The following is a 16,634-nucleotide window of genomic DNA, read 5'->3' on the forward strand; positions in this document are numbered from 1 at the left end:
AATCAAGTTGAGGCGGACTTTCTTTCTTCTTTTGTTCAGTACTTGTGGTTTAAACCTTCGTTTGTTCGGATTATAGTTTGTTGGAAGGTTATATTCAACTTCAATTGGCTGTTTCTTACTGGAATCGCTATTTTCTGTGACATTATTGAGAATTTAAATAATTATTCTATTTAACTTAAAAAACTTATGATGTAGTGACGTAAGCAGCCATTCCGATCCGAGTCTGTTTGTGTCCGAGTCGCTTCTATACTATGTGTGTACGTAGTAAAGTGGTGAAGCACCCTCTGAGTAATGGTTGTTCTTGTTCTGGGTGTTGTAATAGATGTTGGTGATGATTCTGGTGCGTTCGTGTGAACATGTGGATCCAAGGGCCAACAAGAATACTAGCAAGCAAAACAATAAGCCATCTCTCATTTCATACAGGTCATGTATTTTCTCAACAGTGTTAATTCCCATAATTTTCTCATACTCTTTCTTATGCAAGTAAATCAAGGCCTTTATTATCTTTACTTCCTTTTTTACCCGTTATCTGTCTGTACCTGTGATGATCTGACATTAAATAAGTCTTCAATTACATAGTAAAACATATCATAATCAATTTACATCAGAAATAGACATAAAAGAACCTCTTGTACTGAATAAGACAATGTATCTTTTAACAGACTAAGACTTATGACTGAAATCCATAATTTACATTATTTAATTAATTTAAAGTAGTCTATGATAATAGAGACTCAGTCATTTGCATGAACTCTACTACTACTTACTCCGACATCTCTTCAAAAATGATAACAATAAAATTGTATAAAACAGTCTCAAAGTATCTACCTTTGTCTATACATTAACTTATCATATAACTCTCTATTATCAAAACATCACAAGAATAAACCTATACAAGTTCTAATCGACTTCTTTGTTTTTTTATCTTTTCTCTTACAACATCACAACAATAACAAATAGAAACAATGTTTTTTAACAAGTTTTAAGATTTAGGTATTTGAACAGTGAATTTTTTATTTAAACCAACGAGTTGCTAGTGCTATCCCAGTAAAGAGGCACTTTATCATGCAGAATTTCACCAAATTCCTTTGCAGCCTTCATGATCGCACGAACATTTTCTTCTTCGGAGCCAAGGAAATCACGTAATGTCCAACTAGGAGCCTCTCCAATCTTTAAAGTCAAGTTTTCAGCAAATCGATCAACCCCAAGCTTCTTTGTAGAGCGAGACTTTATACAAAGAACGGTGTGGTTCAAAAGCAGTAAGATCTACAGGAAGTTCATGATCTTTTCTTTTGATACGAGTCATGTCCCATATCTCATCTTTACAGACTTCAACCACATATCCTTTCCAGTTGTAGAGCCATTTTGTCTTTTGAGTCACCAAATGAGGGACATAATCACTAAAAGTAGCCATGATCAATCGTTTATCAGGTGAAATGCGCAGGGCTTGCCAGAATTTAGAATGAGGTGTATCGAAGTCATTGTTGGGTAATTGACGGGCATGTTGTAGCTTGAGATCCCAAGAGTAACGTCCTTCAATGTTGGTACAGTTGATATCGACTAAATCTGTACAGTCTGTCATAGTGTTCCAAAGAAGTCGAGAGCCTGTTTCAGTAAAAGAGACTTGCATGACAGTATCCCACATATCACCACGCGAAGCTTCACGCTGACCAGACACACGGGGTGGAGCTGCTGCTGGGTACTGCTTTGCATGAACCACAAACGAAGTGCGTGGGTTCTCAGAGTATTCAACAGCATCCGTACCGTTGGAAAGATAGTCAAACAAGTGTTGAAGATGATCCCTTGTTTTGCTCATACAGGGTGCTAAAGCAGACTTGAACATGGGCTTACGGAATATCTTGTCGCTGACTTTTTCAATTGATAGGTATTTATCATCCTTCTTGGGGTAATTCATCAAACAGATACTACCATATCGAATCTTCATACGGACCATCCAGTCATTTAAACGTAAACTTTCGATACCATCTGCCAAACTCTGTTCAATAAAGGTTTCATTGCGTGCATTTAATTTTCGTCCTTGTTCAGACAATTCCTGAGGTCGTTCATCACTCAGACTGATGAGAGACATTGGTGTACCATGAGCCACTGTTTCCAATAATCGGTGCTTTTCTAACATCATTTTCTCTCGTTCAGGGTCTGCATAAGTGTAAGTGACAAATGTACTCGGTAATCGACGGTATCTCAAGAGCCATTGCTTGGAAGGTTGTTGCAATAATCGCAATGTACTTCCAATAGGCTTACGACAACAACGCAAATACCAGTTACGAACACGCTTGCCTGCTTCCCTGACAGATTCCTCTGTATCTGCATTGATTCGGATCAAATTGCCTACTTCTTCGTACCAAAGGAACGCTTTGCATTCAGCCCGAATCGAATTGAAGTATTCTTCACCTCGATCACCCATAAAGCGCACTAAAGGCAAGCGTTTATCAGGCAAAGGAAACACAGCATGGAAGTTTTGAGGTACAGCAGGTAATCCTTGGTATCTTTTCTCTTCGTCCATCTTGGCTTGCTTTCGTTCAGCACGTCTTTTCTCTCTCTCTGTCAATTCGCGCTCAGGCTTACTCCATTTCTTCGTTTTGCGAAGGGAGCGTGTGTCGTTTTCGTTAGCACGAGCAGCAATCGTGTCGAGGTATTCTTTTGTCTTTTTGATAGCGATTTCGTCCCCCCAGATATCGATTTGATTGTAGTCTGAGTTGTATTCAATGTACGAGTTGGAAGCGCGTTGGATTTCTTTGGCGCGTGCCTTGTTGAAACCACCCAGGATATCCATTGGGTTAAAATGGGCAGGCAAGACCCAGTAATCATCAGCGTTTCGATGGACAGTTTCTGGTACGACAGTCGTGTCTGTAAAACTACGAACTGAACCACTTGAGACGGGTGTGTCTGCTCGAGCATGTTGAAGGCTCATGTCGATAGTGGGTGTTTGTTGTCGCGATTGTGATTGTGAAGGTATACGAACAGTGGTATCTCTCCAGTCATCATCATTATCAGAAGCTTCATCGTCGTTAAAGGTATAAGGTATTTCTGGTTCAATAGACATTTTTGATTAACAAAGAAAAGAAAAGAAAATAAAAAAAAGAGAGAGAGAGAGAATTTATTTCTCGATGATGCCTCTATTGTTTTGAAATAGAATAATACCCTTTTTTTTTCATGTTATTTTTATAGAAACAGCCATCATAGAGTGTTGTATAATGTCTGCTTAAATACGCACATACAAAAAAGAAAAGATGCATAATCAAACAGACCCTATTGATTTGGAGGCTTAGATGGCTTTAAAAACGCGTATTTTTCATTTCTTTTTTTTTCTCTCTCTCTTTTTCTCTTTTTATTATATGAACCTTTTGAATACAACAGTAGACACTAAACTTGGAACAATAGCTGAAATTAACGGCAATCTAAGTAAATATAGTTGAATGAACGCGTCTTTCTTTATTTATTCATTCATTGGCTTTAGTCCATGTAGAAAATGAATCGAGTCCAGCTATAAACGAAGTGGCAGCTAATAATGTAGATAACACCTACTTTTTTTTTCTTTTAGAGAGTCAACTCATCGCTTTGATAGATAACCTTATACCCTTCTATTCGCTACAAACAAGTAGAAGACTTGAAACCTGATTATGTTTATACAGCAGCCAAGTCCTCTTCTTCTATGGTGGATACGTATTATAACGATATCAAATCCACACTTAGTCAACAATGGCAAGAAAAGTAAGTAAACCACCACAAACCTTCTTGCTTAACTGTGCTAGATTTCCTATGATTGCAGCTACACCTCTTTATAAACAAGGCAAACGCATTTATGACTATATCTATTCGACTTATTTAAAGCCATCCGATGCTATCCTAGAACACCCTAAATTCAATTCAAACAAAGATACAGTCGTATACATGGCTTGGCACCCACACCAGGACATACTTGCTATAGTTGATAAACATGACGATGTCTACATTTATGAAAAGCATGATACTGTCTGGACATGTCAAGTATTAAGAGACATTCAAATGAAAGACGTAACAGCATTAGAATGGAAGCATAGATCAGCAGGCACCTTGGCTGTTGGATGTAAGCAAGGTGTATGTGTCTGGACAATACCAAGAGTAGCCACAGATCAAGAACCTCAATTCCATCCCTCAGCTTCTATGGTCTATTTGTCCTATCAAGGTCATGATCATGTAAGTTCACTAGCATGGGATCCTACACCCGGTAGTCATCTCTTGGCTGTTGGTTCCGCTGTCTCGAATGCACTTGTGATTTATGATATGTTGCTCAAGAGAACACACGTATTAAAGAGATATGGTCATGGTTGTATTATGTTGCGATGGAGTCCTAATGGTGAATGGTTATTTGAAGGCGGTTCGATTGGTACATCCCGTATGTGGGACACAAAACACTGGGAATCAAAGGTGATCAGTAATCCTCCTGTTTGTGGGTTCAAGCTGCTTGTTGGGCACCCGATAATCGTTCCTTGGTTTTTTCAATGTATGGCAAATCTGATCTTCATGTGTTATTCATGAGTGGTAAGCAGATCCATAGTGTTGTGGATCATCCATTGGCTTCTTTGCCAGTCACTACTGTCACGACTGAATCTAGAGAGCAGATCAAGGCTGGTGGTGTGATTCGCGATATTAGTCTGGATGGCTCCAGATTGGCTATTGCTTTTGAAAATACACCATTGATTGCCTTGTATTCACTTAAACAAGACTCACCTCTTAATTTGAATACAGAGCCTATTCTTTTCCCTATGTAAGTCAGAATGAGATCGTATTCGTCTCATTTATTCGTTTATTCTAGTGGCTATGTTCATGGATCAAGCGTATGTATGGACAACACTGCAATGTCTGTTACTGCTATAGATAGTCAACCACTTGGTATCTCATTTTGCAAGAACCATAAACAAGGCTCAGTCATGGCTATCTTATGGAAGCATGGACTAGTGACATTTGTGACTCACAAGTACCTCACAAATGAAGAAGTGCGAAAAAGATTCTATTAAATAATTTATATACGTGATCTGTAACTTCTAATAAACGTATTGCCAACACCACCAATACCAAATGCAGGACCAATACGACCAATACGGGCTAATGTACTCTTGAGATATTCTTTACGGATAAGAAATGTACGATTGGCTATGGTGGCACCAGGGCGATTATAGATGTCCAATGCATACAGATGAACAGGTGTGCTTGCTAATTGAACAATAGCAGGGCAAGCAAGTTGAGCTGCTACCTGAGATGATTTCTGGCTGAAAGAGGCAGTCTGTTGAAGCCAACTAGCAATATAAGGAGGTGCTGTAAACTAGCAGCAATCGTCAATGAATCTCTGGCAGCAAATAAAAAGTAAGATAGCTTAGGCAATGCTCTTGAGGCAGTCACACCAAACATACGAGCAAACACTTTATCCTTATAGACACATAAACCAATATTGGTTATGCTGGTTGTGATAAATTTATATAAAGATGTCTTGACAGGATCTACTGAATAGTTTTCACAGGTTGTTTCGACAAGATTAGCCGTTGTATAAGTTGAGAAATAGAGACCGAGTACAATACGGAATTGTGGTGATACAGTAAATTGAAAAGGATTTGACAGAAATGAACGCAAGCCGTATTTTAAGCCATCTGTTAATTGTCTTTTACCGTTTAAATTTTCAATAATCGATCTACATGCATTTGCATTAATTTTTTTTTTTTTTAATTTTTTTTTATTTTACCTGTCTACAATAGCAATAAAAGGTGAAACCATAGCAGCAGAAGAAAATGCAGCAAACAGATCAAGACCATAAAGCCTTAGTAGTCTATCTTTGGTATATAACAAAGGCTTCTCTTTTGAAATCGATAGTTCTGTAGACATAACTCTAAAATAATAATAATAATAATATAATAATAATAATAATAAAAGAGAGAGGGAAGGTGAGAAAAATTATAGATGTTCTCTATTTATAAACAGGATATTGAAATTCCGTATCGATTTGTTATTTGGTAAAGTATGTATGACTCTTTGTTACTCTTGTGTTTTCTTTCTTTTTTTTTGTCTTCCATTTTGCTTCGCTCCCCCTCTTTTCTTTCATTTTGATTGTAAAATCACTGGTTAAAAAATAAAATTGAGACTCAAGCTACTTTTCGATGACACATACACGTCGTTTTTGATAAAATACACAGTGTTAAAGGGACACAGAAAATGATGATTAGTCCAGGACAAAAAAAAAAAAAAAAAAAGGGTTTGTGTGAGAAAGGAATATGACAATAGGAATCCTATTTAGTCTAATTTAACACCTTATCACCGGCCCATCTTTGTTTTTGTACCTTATTTTATAATCACTTTTTAAATCAGTGAATTGATGCACATATGTTGTACATCTTGTTCAGATCAAACGAGTGTGACTTGAACCTTGTGAAAATAAAGTGTAACGATAATAAACTAAAGCTTTCTTCTTTCCTCTTTCTCTTCTTTTTTTTTTTTTCTTCTTTTTCTTATTTCTTTTTATGTGGTTAAAAATCAAAGGTAAAGCTAAAAAGAAAAAAAAGAAAACAAGATAAGCACAATCCACTCATTTCAATTCAAGTAAAGAATCTTATTTACTTTTCACCCACTGAGAATATTGCACAAGAAACAAATCAAACTCAACAAACAACACATCAAAGCAAGTCTAAACTAAACCAGAATGAATCCAATAGCCATGAACACAAAAATCATGCTATGTTTGATCAAATCCTATCTCAATTCATCAGTCTATCACACAGTCTAAAGATAGATATGAATACAGAAAAAACAAAACAAGTCTTCATACAGAATAAAGAGACAGTCAAAGACGAACAAGCCATGTTTGAACTTTTAATGCAGGCCTGGAAAGAAGATATTGAGCAACAATATAAAGATACAGCATCACAGACTGTAGAAGTCAAGAAACAATTAAACACAATAGAACAAGAAATCAAGAATTTCAACAGACATTAAAAGACATGAACAAACGACTAAATAACATTCGCCAAGAGACAGAAATATCAACACCTGTTGTATACAAGGACAAGACTGAGTTAGAAGAAGCACTCAAGGTCTCTGTTGAACGTATGACAAGCAATAAAATGGACGGATTTGATGTACTATGCCAAGAGATTGCTGATATCAACACACCGCTATATCAAAGTATTCAAGAAATAGACCACCTATTCAACAGCCATGGACCATGGCAAATAGACTTTAAAATGAAGATGTATAAATGCTTTGATATTCAATATGATCCATATTATGTCAATATGTTAAGGAGACATATGCATATCAACACAGAAGAATGTTTAGATAGTTATTTACTGGCATGTCATGCACTGGCCAGGTATTATGCCATTCCTTTTGACTAGGTAGTGTATCTCAAATAAATGATATTTATTTACCAAATCGTTGTTCCACTTTGGAGTATTTGTATAAACACTTGATAAATACATCATAATTCAACTGGTGTTCACTATAACAATTCCTAAAAAGAGATTTAGTATACAAGGCACGTGTCAGAAGAGAGGGACTTACATAATTTCAGTTAATCGAATATGCCAAGGAGGATAACCATCCAATGAAACGTAGTTATGTGGAAGACCATCATAGCTAATCATCAAATCAGGATCAGAAATAGTATTCACTATCACCATACATTAGCAAATGGCTCTTTATAGACACTAGTCCCTTACGATGCATATATGTGTTTACTAATTCAATGTCTATTGCCTGTTTGTTGTTTTTTATCATTTCTTGTACTACATATCCCATGTGTGGTTTCCCATTTTCACCTGATAAAACTGAAAATTTGATGGCTTATAAAAGTCAATGACATCTATCGTCTACAACCGTGTACTTTACCTGGTCTATTCTTTTCCATTTGGTTTGTCATCCATTCATGTAACATAGTAGATTGCTGTTTATAAAGATCAACTGCCATTGATTTAAAAACTCCTTTTTGTATGAAATGAGTCATGTATTCTGCTTTCTTATTGCTTTACCTGATGCATCATACACAGATACCTCTTGAATACCAAATTCCCAAGCCCAACATGTAGCCATACAAATGTCCAGCATCATTGTGTCCCAGTCCTTAAGACTTCTTGAGCTCAATAACTCACGAGAAATATGGATAGCAAGGTGGTTTGGTATTTTTGTCAATTGTCGTTTATCAAACTGCATGCGTGCTTGAATATCTGCTTTTGATTGATAGAATGTAGTATAGAGATAGACTGAAAATGAGATATAGCCAATATACAATAGATATAAAAAGTGCAATATGTACAATATCACTGTTAAAAATACATCGAAAAGTGAGTTATTTTGTTCTTGAATAGGCCTGCTTCTGTTTTTGATTTCTTGCTTTGATTCTATGGTATTTGTCATTGAAATGTATTTTGGTATCTTTTCATTGGTTGTCGAGAGATGCAAAGGACTGTATTCTACTTCATTATTATTTGTTGTAATAATGGTTGTCATAATGTAAAGAGATATATAACTGAAAAGAAGAAAGAAAAGAAATAAAAATGAAATATTTTTTTTATTTTTTATTTTATTTCTAATTCTAAATTTAGTCACAACCCTATGCCTTTGTTTCATTTATAGCCATTTTTTCTACTTCTTTATCAGGTTCAACTGTGTCTTGTTTCTTTTCAGAAAGAAAGGCAAGCCATAAAAATGCGATAGCCAAGACTAATAACCAGATACCATAAAGAATATACAGTGGCATTGCTGCTTTTTTGATCCTCATACCTAAAGGAATATTAATTAATGCCATAAACAGTAATAGTCGGCCAAGCCAAATATGAACATGATTGTTCCAAGGGCGTTTAGGAGGCAAACAATGATGCTTTCGACGATAACGAAACAAGAGATGGTTTACAGTACCCAACATGACTTGAGACCATACTCCAATAGATAAAGCAGTGCCAATGCCCTACAAGGAACTAGGTAAGTTCATGCCTAATATTTTTCATTCAATACGATACAGAATGTGGTTTGAGTTTAAGTTGACCAGATATACCAAATGCAATAAATGCTGAAATAGTAAAAGGCACAAATCCTGCTGTTGTCATGATAAGCATATGTACTTTGGGCCCCATGTTTTGCCCTTTTTTCTTGCAAGCATATTCATGCCCATAGCCACTGGGACAGCAAGCATCCATACAAATACCATAAGTGCAGCATGTAATAAAATAAGCTTGTTTTTTGTTTCTGGATCCATAATGAAGAAGAAAGGAAGAAAAAAAAAAGGAAAAAGAAAGGTGGTTGCTTTATTCTCATATCAGTTTTACAGCATTTGTTAATTTCCCTAAAGGCTCTTTCATCTCTTGAGGAATGTACTCTAATAATTTTTCAAACAGTCTTGTTCTTTCTGAAAACAAGATGTCTTTTCAAACATGTTAGAGAGTCAAATACATTCTGCTGATTTACCTTCAGTTTCTACAATGTTTGAAGCAAAGACATCCTTTTCTTCATCTTCATCCATCATTGTTTCCAACAGACAAAGGTTGGCACACATTTGATGAAATTCTTTTGATTCCTTTTCATTTTCATAATCTACTACGGGTGCTACTTGATTTCTAAGATATTTTAGAACACTTAATGTTTCCAGGTTGACATTGGCTTCTTGTGTCTTTTGCATACAAGCTATTTGATTACAAAGTTCTTTCAGTTTCTGCATACGAATCATATAGAAACACCGTCTCAAGATAGAAGAAGGATCAGGCCTAATGTCATTAGTAATCATACTTGGCAACAGTGATACATACTTGACCAATCTGAGTTCCCAGAAATCATTCAATCGTTTACTTGGATTTGAATTATCACCAGGATTGCCACCAAATATGTACTGGACTCGATGCACGGCATCATACACCATTTGATGAGCATAACGAGGGCATGGCTCTAATAAACTTGTCTTTTTGTTTTCATTCTGATATATTTTATGCCACTCATTTTGTTTGATAGAAAAACCTAATGCATTCTTGACAACATCTGAGTTTGTGTTGCGCTTATAGCCTGATAGAACATAGAGTTCTTCTAATGCAGCATCAATTGTTGCACGCTGATTAAAACCAGCATCGGGTCCAGCATCTTTGGTATAGTCTTGAGCTATTTCTGTAACCATATCTTGGTCTACATCGTAACGATAGAGGTCAGATAAATAGTCTTTGCCACGTTGGCCAGCAAACACATAGAGGGAGCGATTCGTCTGATCAAAAAGCATTGAATGGCCTACACGAGATTTCAAGGGCGCATTTTGTGGACAATGGGGAGAGGTAGAAGGTGAATTGGAAGTTGGCTTGGTATCATCATTTCTATTCCCCATATTAGACCTTTTTTTTTTATTTGTTCATGATTACCTAACAAGCTTCCACTGATTTGATTTGATATGGTAAGCATAAAGACCACTGTAGTTTTGTACTGTCGTGTCTCCATTGACTGTTCTTCCACCAAATACATAGAGTGTCTCACCACTTGGATCCACACACATTTGGTGGTCAAATATAAGTTCAGGGCCACCTTCACACTATACAAGCATAAGCTAGTGTTCTGCATGATAGGCACTACTTACAGCTGTATGGTTGCTGATTTTGATCCATTGATCGAGTGCAACGTAATACGATAAAAATCGGAGCACAAGGATTCTGCTGCATTTGTTGCCTGCGATGACTCTACGTATCTACCTAAAACAAAAATAGACTGGCTTGTTGAATCAAACAGACTTTATGGCATGAACGAGGACCTGGGCCACCTTGACTTGTTTTGATCGATCAATACACCTACACACTGTGTTTTCTTACTTACATTTGCGTATCTTCACTGAGCAGTTTCCACTGATTTTGTTGAATATCATACGACCAAAAATCAGACAAATCTTCCTTTCCATCCCAACCGCCCAAGATATAAATCATTTGATGATCTACATCAATACACATCTGATGTCCTCCTCTCGGCATAGGAACAGGCGCTTGCTTTTCTTGAGGCTTGAGTTGTCTCCAGATAGGTTTATAGGTTGCATTGTCTGAATAAGTTCGATAGATTTCACATTCATGATGTGCTAGTTGCAACACTCGCTCAGCTGCTTCAAAATCAGTCTCCACCACTAAATACTGATGTAGTTGAGATAACAGAGGGTGTTCTAATTCAACACCTGTCTTGTCTTTAATAAAGTAGAACGTATCCATCATATTTCTCTGGCGAAAGTATTTTAAGCATAAGCGGACTGTTTCTGTTTCTTTGTACTATATGAAGAGTCAATAGGATCATTCGCGTTTTATGTTTACTTGCAGTTTCAAATTCTGAACACACTCTTTGGATCACAGCTGGTTCATTGATGCCACGCACTTCAAGATACCAAATACTGTAATTGAAATTAGCACCAAAAGCAGACAATGGCACAATTTTGATGTATTTAATGGGGAGAATCTAAAGTGAAATGAGTTGAAAGCATTGGTTTGATAGTCCCCATACCAAGTTTTTGTATTGATACTTTAACGAAAATGTTTCTGGTTCGGTATCATTTCTTAAACCTATATGTATATATATATATATATGTATAGTGTATTAGGATGAGATATAATTAACCACAACAAGCAAACCATGATGTAGCAATTCAATCATATCGTCTTTTGGATCCACGCCACCATAGACCTTAAATTCTTTCAAGTTACAAACATGTCCTTTATGAAATTTACCAAACATGACAGAACCTTTTTTTCGTCTTTCTTTAGAATGCCTGTAATTTTTCCGAAATATTAAAACTTACGAGCAATGACGGGTTTATCGAATTTGATGGTAATAAACTGTTCATGGTCATTCAGTCCACTTGACCATCTAGAGGCTTGTTGTGTAGGTTGATTTACAATGATGTTCTGTGGGTGATAAGATCCCGAATAAGAAGAACAATCGTAAATACTGTATTTTAACTTGACTTGTCTTGCTTTTGACATCATAGATATTAACGTATTTTTGTGATGATCCATAGGTGCATTAGCAGTATTGTTTGTATGGACTTGCGAGGCACGATCCATGTGCTGCTGTGTAAGTGCAGCTACATTCATGGTGTCCTTATAGACTGGATGGTGACTATAATAAATGTTATTCAGGCGATGTTGAATGGATTTTCTTGTTTCAAGCATGTCTGAGAGTGCTCTTGAAGAAGAGGGAGGTGATCTCTTGTTCTGTTGGCATTGGTTTTCCGGTATGTAGCTCATAGGATGATACACTGCTTCAGACAAGAGCTCTTTGTCTTCTATGGTATTGTTGCCGATAATGGAAATGTCATGTTGATGTGTACTAAGGTTTGAAGTAGGTTCACTACTACTGCTACTGTCACTGTCATTGGGATGAAAGTCCATGTTAAATCAGTTTGAACCGAAAGAAAAAAAAAAAGAGAGAGAGAGAGATGCCCTTTAGATCATTCTTGAATAAATGCATATATAAGACAATGAAAAATGCTAGGTCATGTGATCAAAAACAAACGGAAACATTTCCTAAACACATTGTTACACTAGTAAACAAACCATACAAGCGTCATAAACATTGAAAAAGGGAAATAAGCTCATTTTTTTCCACTTTGTAAACCATCACGTCACTTTGTAGCCTGTGCTTCTTTATCTATAGTATATCTTTTGTGTTTGTAGCCCGTGCTGCGTCTCGAATTGGCCAATAAAAAGATTGCACTACATCCCCCTCCCTCCACAACCCCCAAACGCATCATTCTTTTCTTTTTTTTTCCTCCTCTTTTTTCTTAATTTTTCTTTCTTTATCTTTTTTTTCTTTTAAAATAAATCTCCCTTTCCTTTCCTTTCCCTTCTCCTATATATATTTCTGAATTTATTATGCCTGACGATAACAAACCAATGGAACCACGAAAAAAGCGAGCAAAAATCATGAGCGCCTGTGGTGAATGTCGACGCAAAAAAACAAAGTGCAACGGCGAACAGCCATGTCGAAGCTGTCAGAAATCAAACACAGCTTGTGTCTATCCAACAGCAGCACAACTGGACGATAGAAAAAACCATGGAGGTGGACATCCAAAGCAGCACTGGAAGCCATTGAAGACCGACTCAAGACAATTGAAGATATGTTACGAACGATTCTCCATCAATCACAGCCGCCGATGCACGATCCCAATTGTTTAAATAATAAAACCTCTGTTGCTAGTAGCCATGATAGTTCTCTTGTTGTTGATGAAGCTAGTCTTCATGATAGTAATAATAGTAATGATAATCGACTGCCTTCTATTCATAATCTCTCAGCATCACTACCACTTATGCAACAGCTACCAAACCCACTTGGATTAACTAGGCATGAAGAAGAGATCTATCATCAATATCATCAGCCACCGCCACATTCCATGTACCGCCCAATTCCTCAACATCACCATGACAACACTTTACAACATCCAGAAGAAGCCTCGGTATCAGAAAGGCATCTGCAGCCAATGAAAAAACGTAAAAGATGATACATTTCTTTGTTCAATTTCTACTCCTCTCACTCTTACTCTCACTCTCACTCTATTTATTATTTAATAGAAAATAACAATAAATAAAGAGAAACGGTTTCATTCTTTTAAGCATTATGTTTTGGTTTTCATTGGTTACTATCTTAAGTGGATTAAGGACTGCTTCCGGTAAAGACAAGTCACAATCCTTTTTTTATATCTCAACTTTTTTTTTCTTACAAAATCTCGATCTCTTCTTTTTTTTTTTTTACAATTCCAAGATCTGTGAATATGCCCAGTACTGTCTCTAGCAAAGAAGGTAAGTTGTTTCGAGGGATAAAGAGTATGCGTCTTATACGGAACGATAGACAAACATCGTAGCGATAAGAAGGAAAAGAAGGAAAAGAAGGAACGATCTTCTCGCAAGAGAGACAGAGACGATAAGAAAAAATCAGATAGCGAAGACAAAGCCGAGACCAAGTCTGATTTGCCTGAAAACTCTACAGAAGTACTCCTGAACCTGACTCCAAGAAGCGCAAGACAGTTGTTGAAGAAGATACAAACCAGGATGAAGATATTCCTGACCACCTTCGTCTTTCCAAGTTCCGTATTTCTGAAGGTACAGTCAACAACCTTGAGTCAAGAGGTATCAAATCTTTGTTTGAAATTCAAGCCGCTACTTTTGATGAGATTTATGATGGTCATGATGTGCTTGCCCGTGCTCGTACAGGTACTGGTAAGACATTGGCTTTTGCCTTGCCTGTCATTGAAAAGTTGGCTTTGAATAAGGAATACAAGGAACGTCGTGGTCGTGCTCCCGTGTGCTTGTTCTCTGTCCTACTCGTGATTTAGCCAAGCAAGTCTGTGGTGATTTTGAACAAATCTCTGGTAACCGTCTCAAGACATTGCCTGTGTATGGTGGTGTGCCTTACAATGAACAAACCTCTGTCTTTAGAGATGGTGTTGATGTCGTTGTTGGTACTCCCGGTCGTATCCTCGATCATATCAAATTCGGCAACATGAAGTTACATGACCTCAAGTTTATCGTTTTGGATGAAGCAGACGAAATGTTGGATGCCCGTGGCTTTGAAGAAGACATGTTCAATTTGTTATCCAACATTCAAGAACAAAAGAGCTCTCGCGACTATCAAACCTTGTTGTTCTCTGCTACTGTGCCCGAATCTGTCATGGAGACAATTAAGCGTTTCTTGAAAGAAGACTATGAACGTATTGATTTGATCGGTAATGCCAAGAACAGAACTAATACCAACATTCGTCATATTGCTATGCCCTCTTCATACCATACCCGTGCTGATATTATTGGTGATGTTGTGAATGTCTATGGTCGTAGTGGTCTGACTGTCATTTCTGTGCTACTAAGGCTGATGCCAACGAATTGGGTGCCCACGACAAGATCAAGCAAGATGCTGCTGTCTTGCACGGTGATATTGCTCAAGCTTCTCGTGAAGCTACTATGAAGGCTTTCCGTGAAGGTAAATACAAGTGTATTGTCTGTACTGATGTCCTTGCCCGTGGTTTGGATATTCCTCAAGTCGATTTGGTCATCAACTGTCAACCTCCCAAGGACACTGAACTTATGTTCATCGTTCTGGTCGTACAGGTCGTGCTGGTCGTTCTGGTGTCTGTGTCACTTTTTATAAGCCTGCTGAAGAAGGTCTGTTGTCTTACATCTCAAAGCGTACAGGTGTCAAATTCGAACACTTGTCTGCCCCTCGTCCTGAAGATATCATCAGTGCTACTACAGAAGATGCTTTCAAGTCGATTGATATGGTCAAGCCTGATGTCTTGCCCTTCTTTGCTGACTCTGCTAAGCAATTAATTGAAAAGCACGGTGCTGAAAATGCTGTTGCTGCTGCCTTGGCCTTCATGACAGGTATCATCAAGGTGTCCCTAGTCGTTCTTTATTGACTTCTCAAGAAGGTCAAACTACTTTGTTGATGCAATTGACCTATACAATTCAACATCCTGGCTATGTTCGTAATATTCTGAACCGTGAATACCCTGAATTGGGTTATGACGATTTGAAGGGCTGGAGAATGACACAAGATTCTATGGGTGTTGTGTTTGATATCAAGAGTTCTAAATGTGAAGTACAAGAAGATGGTAGTGTTCTTTTGGCTGGTCGTCCTTGGACTTCTCGTAATATCACATTGAGTGCTCCTTCTACTTTACCTCCTCTTCAAGAACGTGTAATAGAGGTGGCCGTGGTGGCGGCGGAAACAACTATGGTAATGGTGGCGGCGGATACAATAGCTATGGTCGTAACAATGGTGGTGGATACAACCGTAATGGCGGCGGTGGTGGTGGCCGTGGTGGTGGCCGATCTGGTGGTTACGGGTAACGGTGGCTATGGTGGAGGTGGCCAAAGACGTGGTGTTTACGGTCGTAACTAAAGAGATACATTTTCATCCTATTTTAGCATTTCCCCCTTTTTTTATTACTTTTTGCATTTACAAACAATACCTTTTTTCTATAGAGAGATTCAATTTGTATATGTTTGCTTTAATTTGTTTTCATGTTTATTTATTATCATTAACTAGACCATAAAGACATTTATTTGTTATCTAACAATAATAATAATAATGGATTTCAGTCTGTGAAAAGAGGCTTTTTTCTCTCTCTCTCTCTCTCTCTTTTCTTATTGAACATGGCCCAGTCTCGTATTTTAGTAAGCAACCCCCAAGATACAAACATAAAATTTAACCTGATCAAAGTTGGTTGGCTTAGGAAACGTACCATTACCAAATACTCGACATAATGTAGGCATGATGGTGCTCGATGCCATTGCCAAGTCGCTTAATCTAACATGGTCACAAAACCGTAGTTGGAAATCAGACATGGCTGAAACAAACATACAAGTTCAATCCAAAAACGAGTTTCATGAATACAAACTCACGCTCTTAAAGCCAAGAAAGTTGATGAACATTAGTGGATCATGTATTGCTCAAGCAGGCAAGTGGATCTGTCTGATAGCTTCATCTAATCCTACACAGTCAAAGATCTTTCACTTCCCTTAAACGTCTATGTCTTTCATGACGATATGCAGCGTGGGTTAGGTAAAGTCAGTCTGAAAGCAAGTGGATCAGCCAATGGACACAATGGCATCAAATCCGTCATTGATCATCTCAGGACACAAGACTTTAACCGT

The 16,634-nt window shown here is 37.4% G+C and overlaps 8 protein-coding genes across 8 annotated transcripts; 3 read left to right on the forward strand and 5 right to left on the reverse strand.

The window, feature by feature from the left end:
- Positions 1 to 814: 814 nt before the first annotated feature.
- On the reverse strand, positions 815 to 3,234 carry B0P05DRAFT_564910 (uncharacterized protein). Its single transcript, XM_051580893.1, is given in 4 exon segments — positions 815 to 993; positions 1,018 to 1,209; positions 1,229 to 1,266; positions 1,300 to 3,234. 3 exon segments carry the CDS (start codon positions 3,062 to 3,064, stop codon positions 1,018 to 1,020), a joined length of 1,995 nt encoding a protein of 664 aa, XP_051429463.1. The 5' UTR covers positions 3,065 to 3,234; the 3' UTR covers positions 815 to 993.
- Positions 3,235 to 3,347: 113 nt separating this feature from the next.
- On the forward strand, positions 3,348 to 5,009 carry B0P05DRAFT_564912 (WD40-repeat-containing domain protein). The gene is made up of 4 exons (XM_051580894.1): positions 3,348 to 3,423; positions 3,479 to 3,732; positions 3,774 to 4,446; positions 4,551 to 5,009. The coding sequence occupies exons 2-4, from the start codon at positions 3,674 to 3,676 to the stop codon at positions 4,770 to 4,772; spliced, it is 954 nt and encodes a 317-aa protein (XP_051429464.1). The 5' UTR covers positions 3,348 to 3,423; positions 3,479 to 3,673; the 3' UTR covers positions 4,773 to 5,009.
- Positions 5,010 to 5,922, reverse strand: B0P05DRAFT_564918 (uncharacterized protein). The gene is made up of 3 exons (XM_051580895.1): positions 5,738 to 5,922; positions 5,401 to 5,686; positions 5,010 to 5,323 (listed from the first exon to the last, which is right to left on the reverse strand). Exons 1-3 carry the CDS (start codon positions 5,875 to 5,877, stop codon positions 5,024 to 5,026), a joined length of 726 nt encoding a protein of 241 aa, XP_051429465.1. The 5' UTR covers positions 5,878 to 5,922; the 3' UTR covers positions 5,010 to 5,023.
- Positions 5,923 to 6,477: 555 nt separating this feature from the next.
- B0P05DRAFT_564919 (uncharacterized protein) lies at positions 6,478 to 7,385 on the forward strand (the record flags this gene model as incomplete). Its single annotated transcript, XM_051580896.1, has 2 exons — positions 6,478 to 6,924; positions 6,975 to 7,385. Exons 1-2 carry the CDS (start codon positions 6,724 to 6,726, stop codon positions 7,380 to 7,382), a joined length of 609 nt encoding a protein of 202 aa, XP_051429466.1. The 5' UTR covers positions 6,478 to 6,723.
- Positions 7,386 to 7,407: 22 nt separating this feature from the next.
- On the reverse strand, positions 7,408 to 7,954 carry B0P05DRAFT_481118 (uncharacterized protein; the record flags this gene model as incomplete). The annotated part of the gene is made up of 4 exons (XM_051575163.1): positions 7,408 to 7,498; positions 7,549 to 7,657; positions 7,707 to 7,829; positions 7,864 to 7,954. The coding sequence occupies 4 exons, from the start codon at positions 7,952 to 7,954 to the stop codon at positions 7,408 to 7,410; spliced, it is 414 nt and encodes a 137-aa protein (XP_051429467.1).
- Positions 7,955 to 8,572: 618 nt separating this feature from the next.
- B0P05DRAFT_564928 (uncharacterized protein) lies at positions 8,573 to 9,276 on the reverse strand. The gene is made up of 3 exons (XM_051580897.1): positions 9,161 to 9,276; positions 9,003 to 9,131; positions 8,573 to 8,950 (listed from the first exon to the last, which is right to left on the reverse strand). The coding sequence occupies exons 1-3, from the start codon at positions 9,236 to 9,238 to the stop codon at positions 8,597 to 8,599; spliced, it is 561 nt and encodes a 186-aa protein (XP_051429468.1). The 5' UTR covers positions 9,239 to 9,276; the 3' UTR covers positions 8,573 to 8,596.
- Positions 9,277 to 12,411, reverse strand: B0P05DRAFT_564932 (Muskelin N-terminus-domain-containing protein). The gene is made up of 13 exons (XM_051580898.1): positions 12,334 to 12,411; positions 11,786 to 12,278; positions 11,619 to 11,729; positions 11,491 to 11,549; positions 11,329 to 11,445; positions 10,825 to 11,261; positions 10,743 to 10,776; positions 10,634 to 10,719; positions 10,592 to 10,604; positions 10,380 to 10,546; positions 9,786 to 10,334; positions 9,448 to 9,743; positions 9,277 to 9,403 (listed from the first exon to the last, which is right to left on the reverse strand). The coding sequence occupies exons 2-13, from the start codon at positions 12,231 to 12,233 to the stop codon at positions 9,294 to 9,296; spliced, it is 2,427 nt and encodes an 808-aa protein (XP_051429469.1). The 5' UTR covers positions 12,234 to 12,278; positions 12,334 to 12,411; the 3' UTR covers positions 9,277 to 9,293.
- A 3,789-nt stretch (positions 12,412 to 16,200) lies between these two features.
- On the forward strand, positions 16,201 to 16,634 carry B0P05DRAFT_436015 (peptidyl-tRNA hydrolase; the record flags this gene model as incomplete). The annotated part of the gene is made up of 2 exons (XM_051573715.1): positions 16,201 to 16,450; positions 16,486 to 16,634. Coding segments are annotated over 2 exons (399 nt in total), but the record flags the coding sequence as incomplete, so codon positions are not given.

This window comes from Gilbertella persicaria (genome assembly GCF_025201335.1).
Source record: "Gilbertella persicaria strain CBS 190.32 chromosome Unknown B0P05scaffold_77, whole genome shotgun sequence".
Taxonomy (NCBI): Eukaryota; Fungi; Mucoromycota; class Mucoromycetes; order Mucorales; family Choanephoraceae; genus Gilbertella; species Gilbertella persicaria.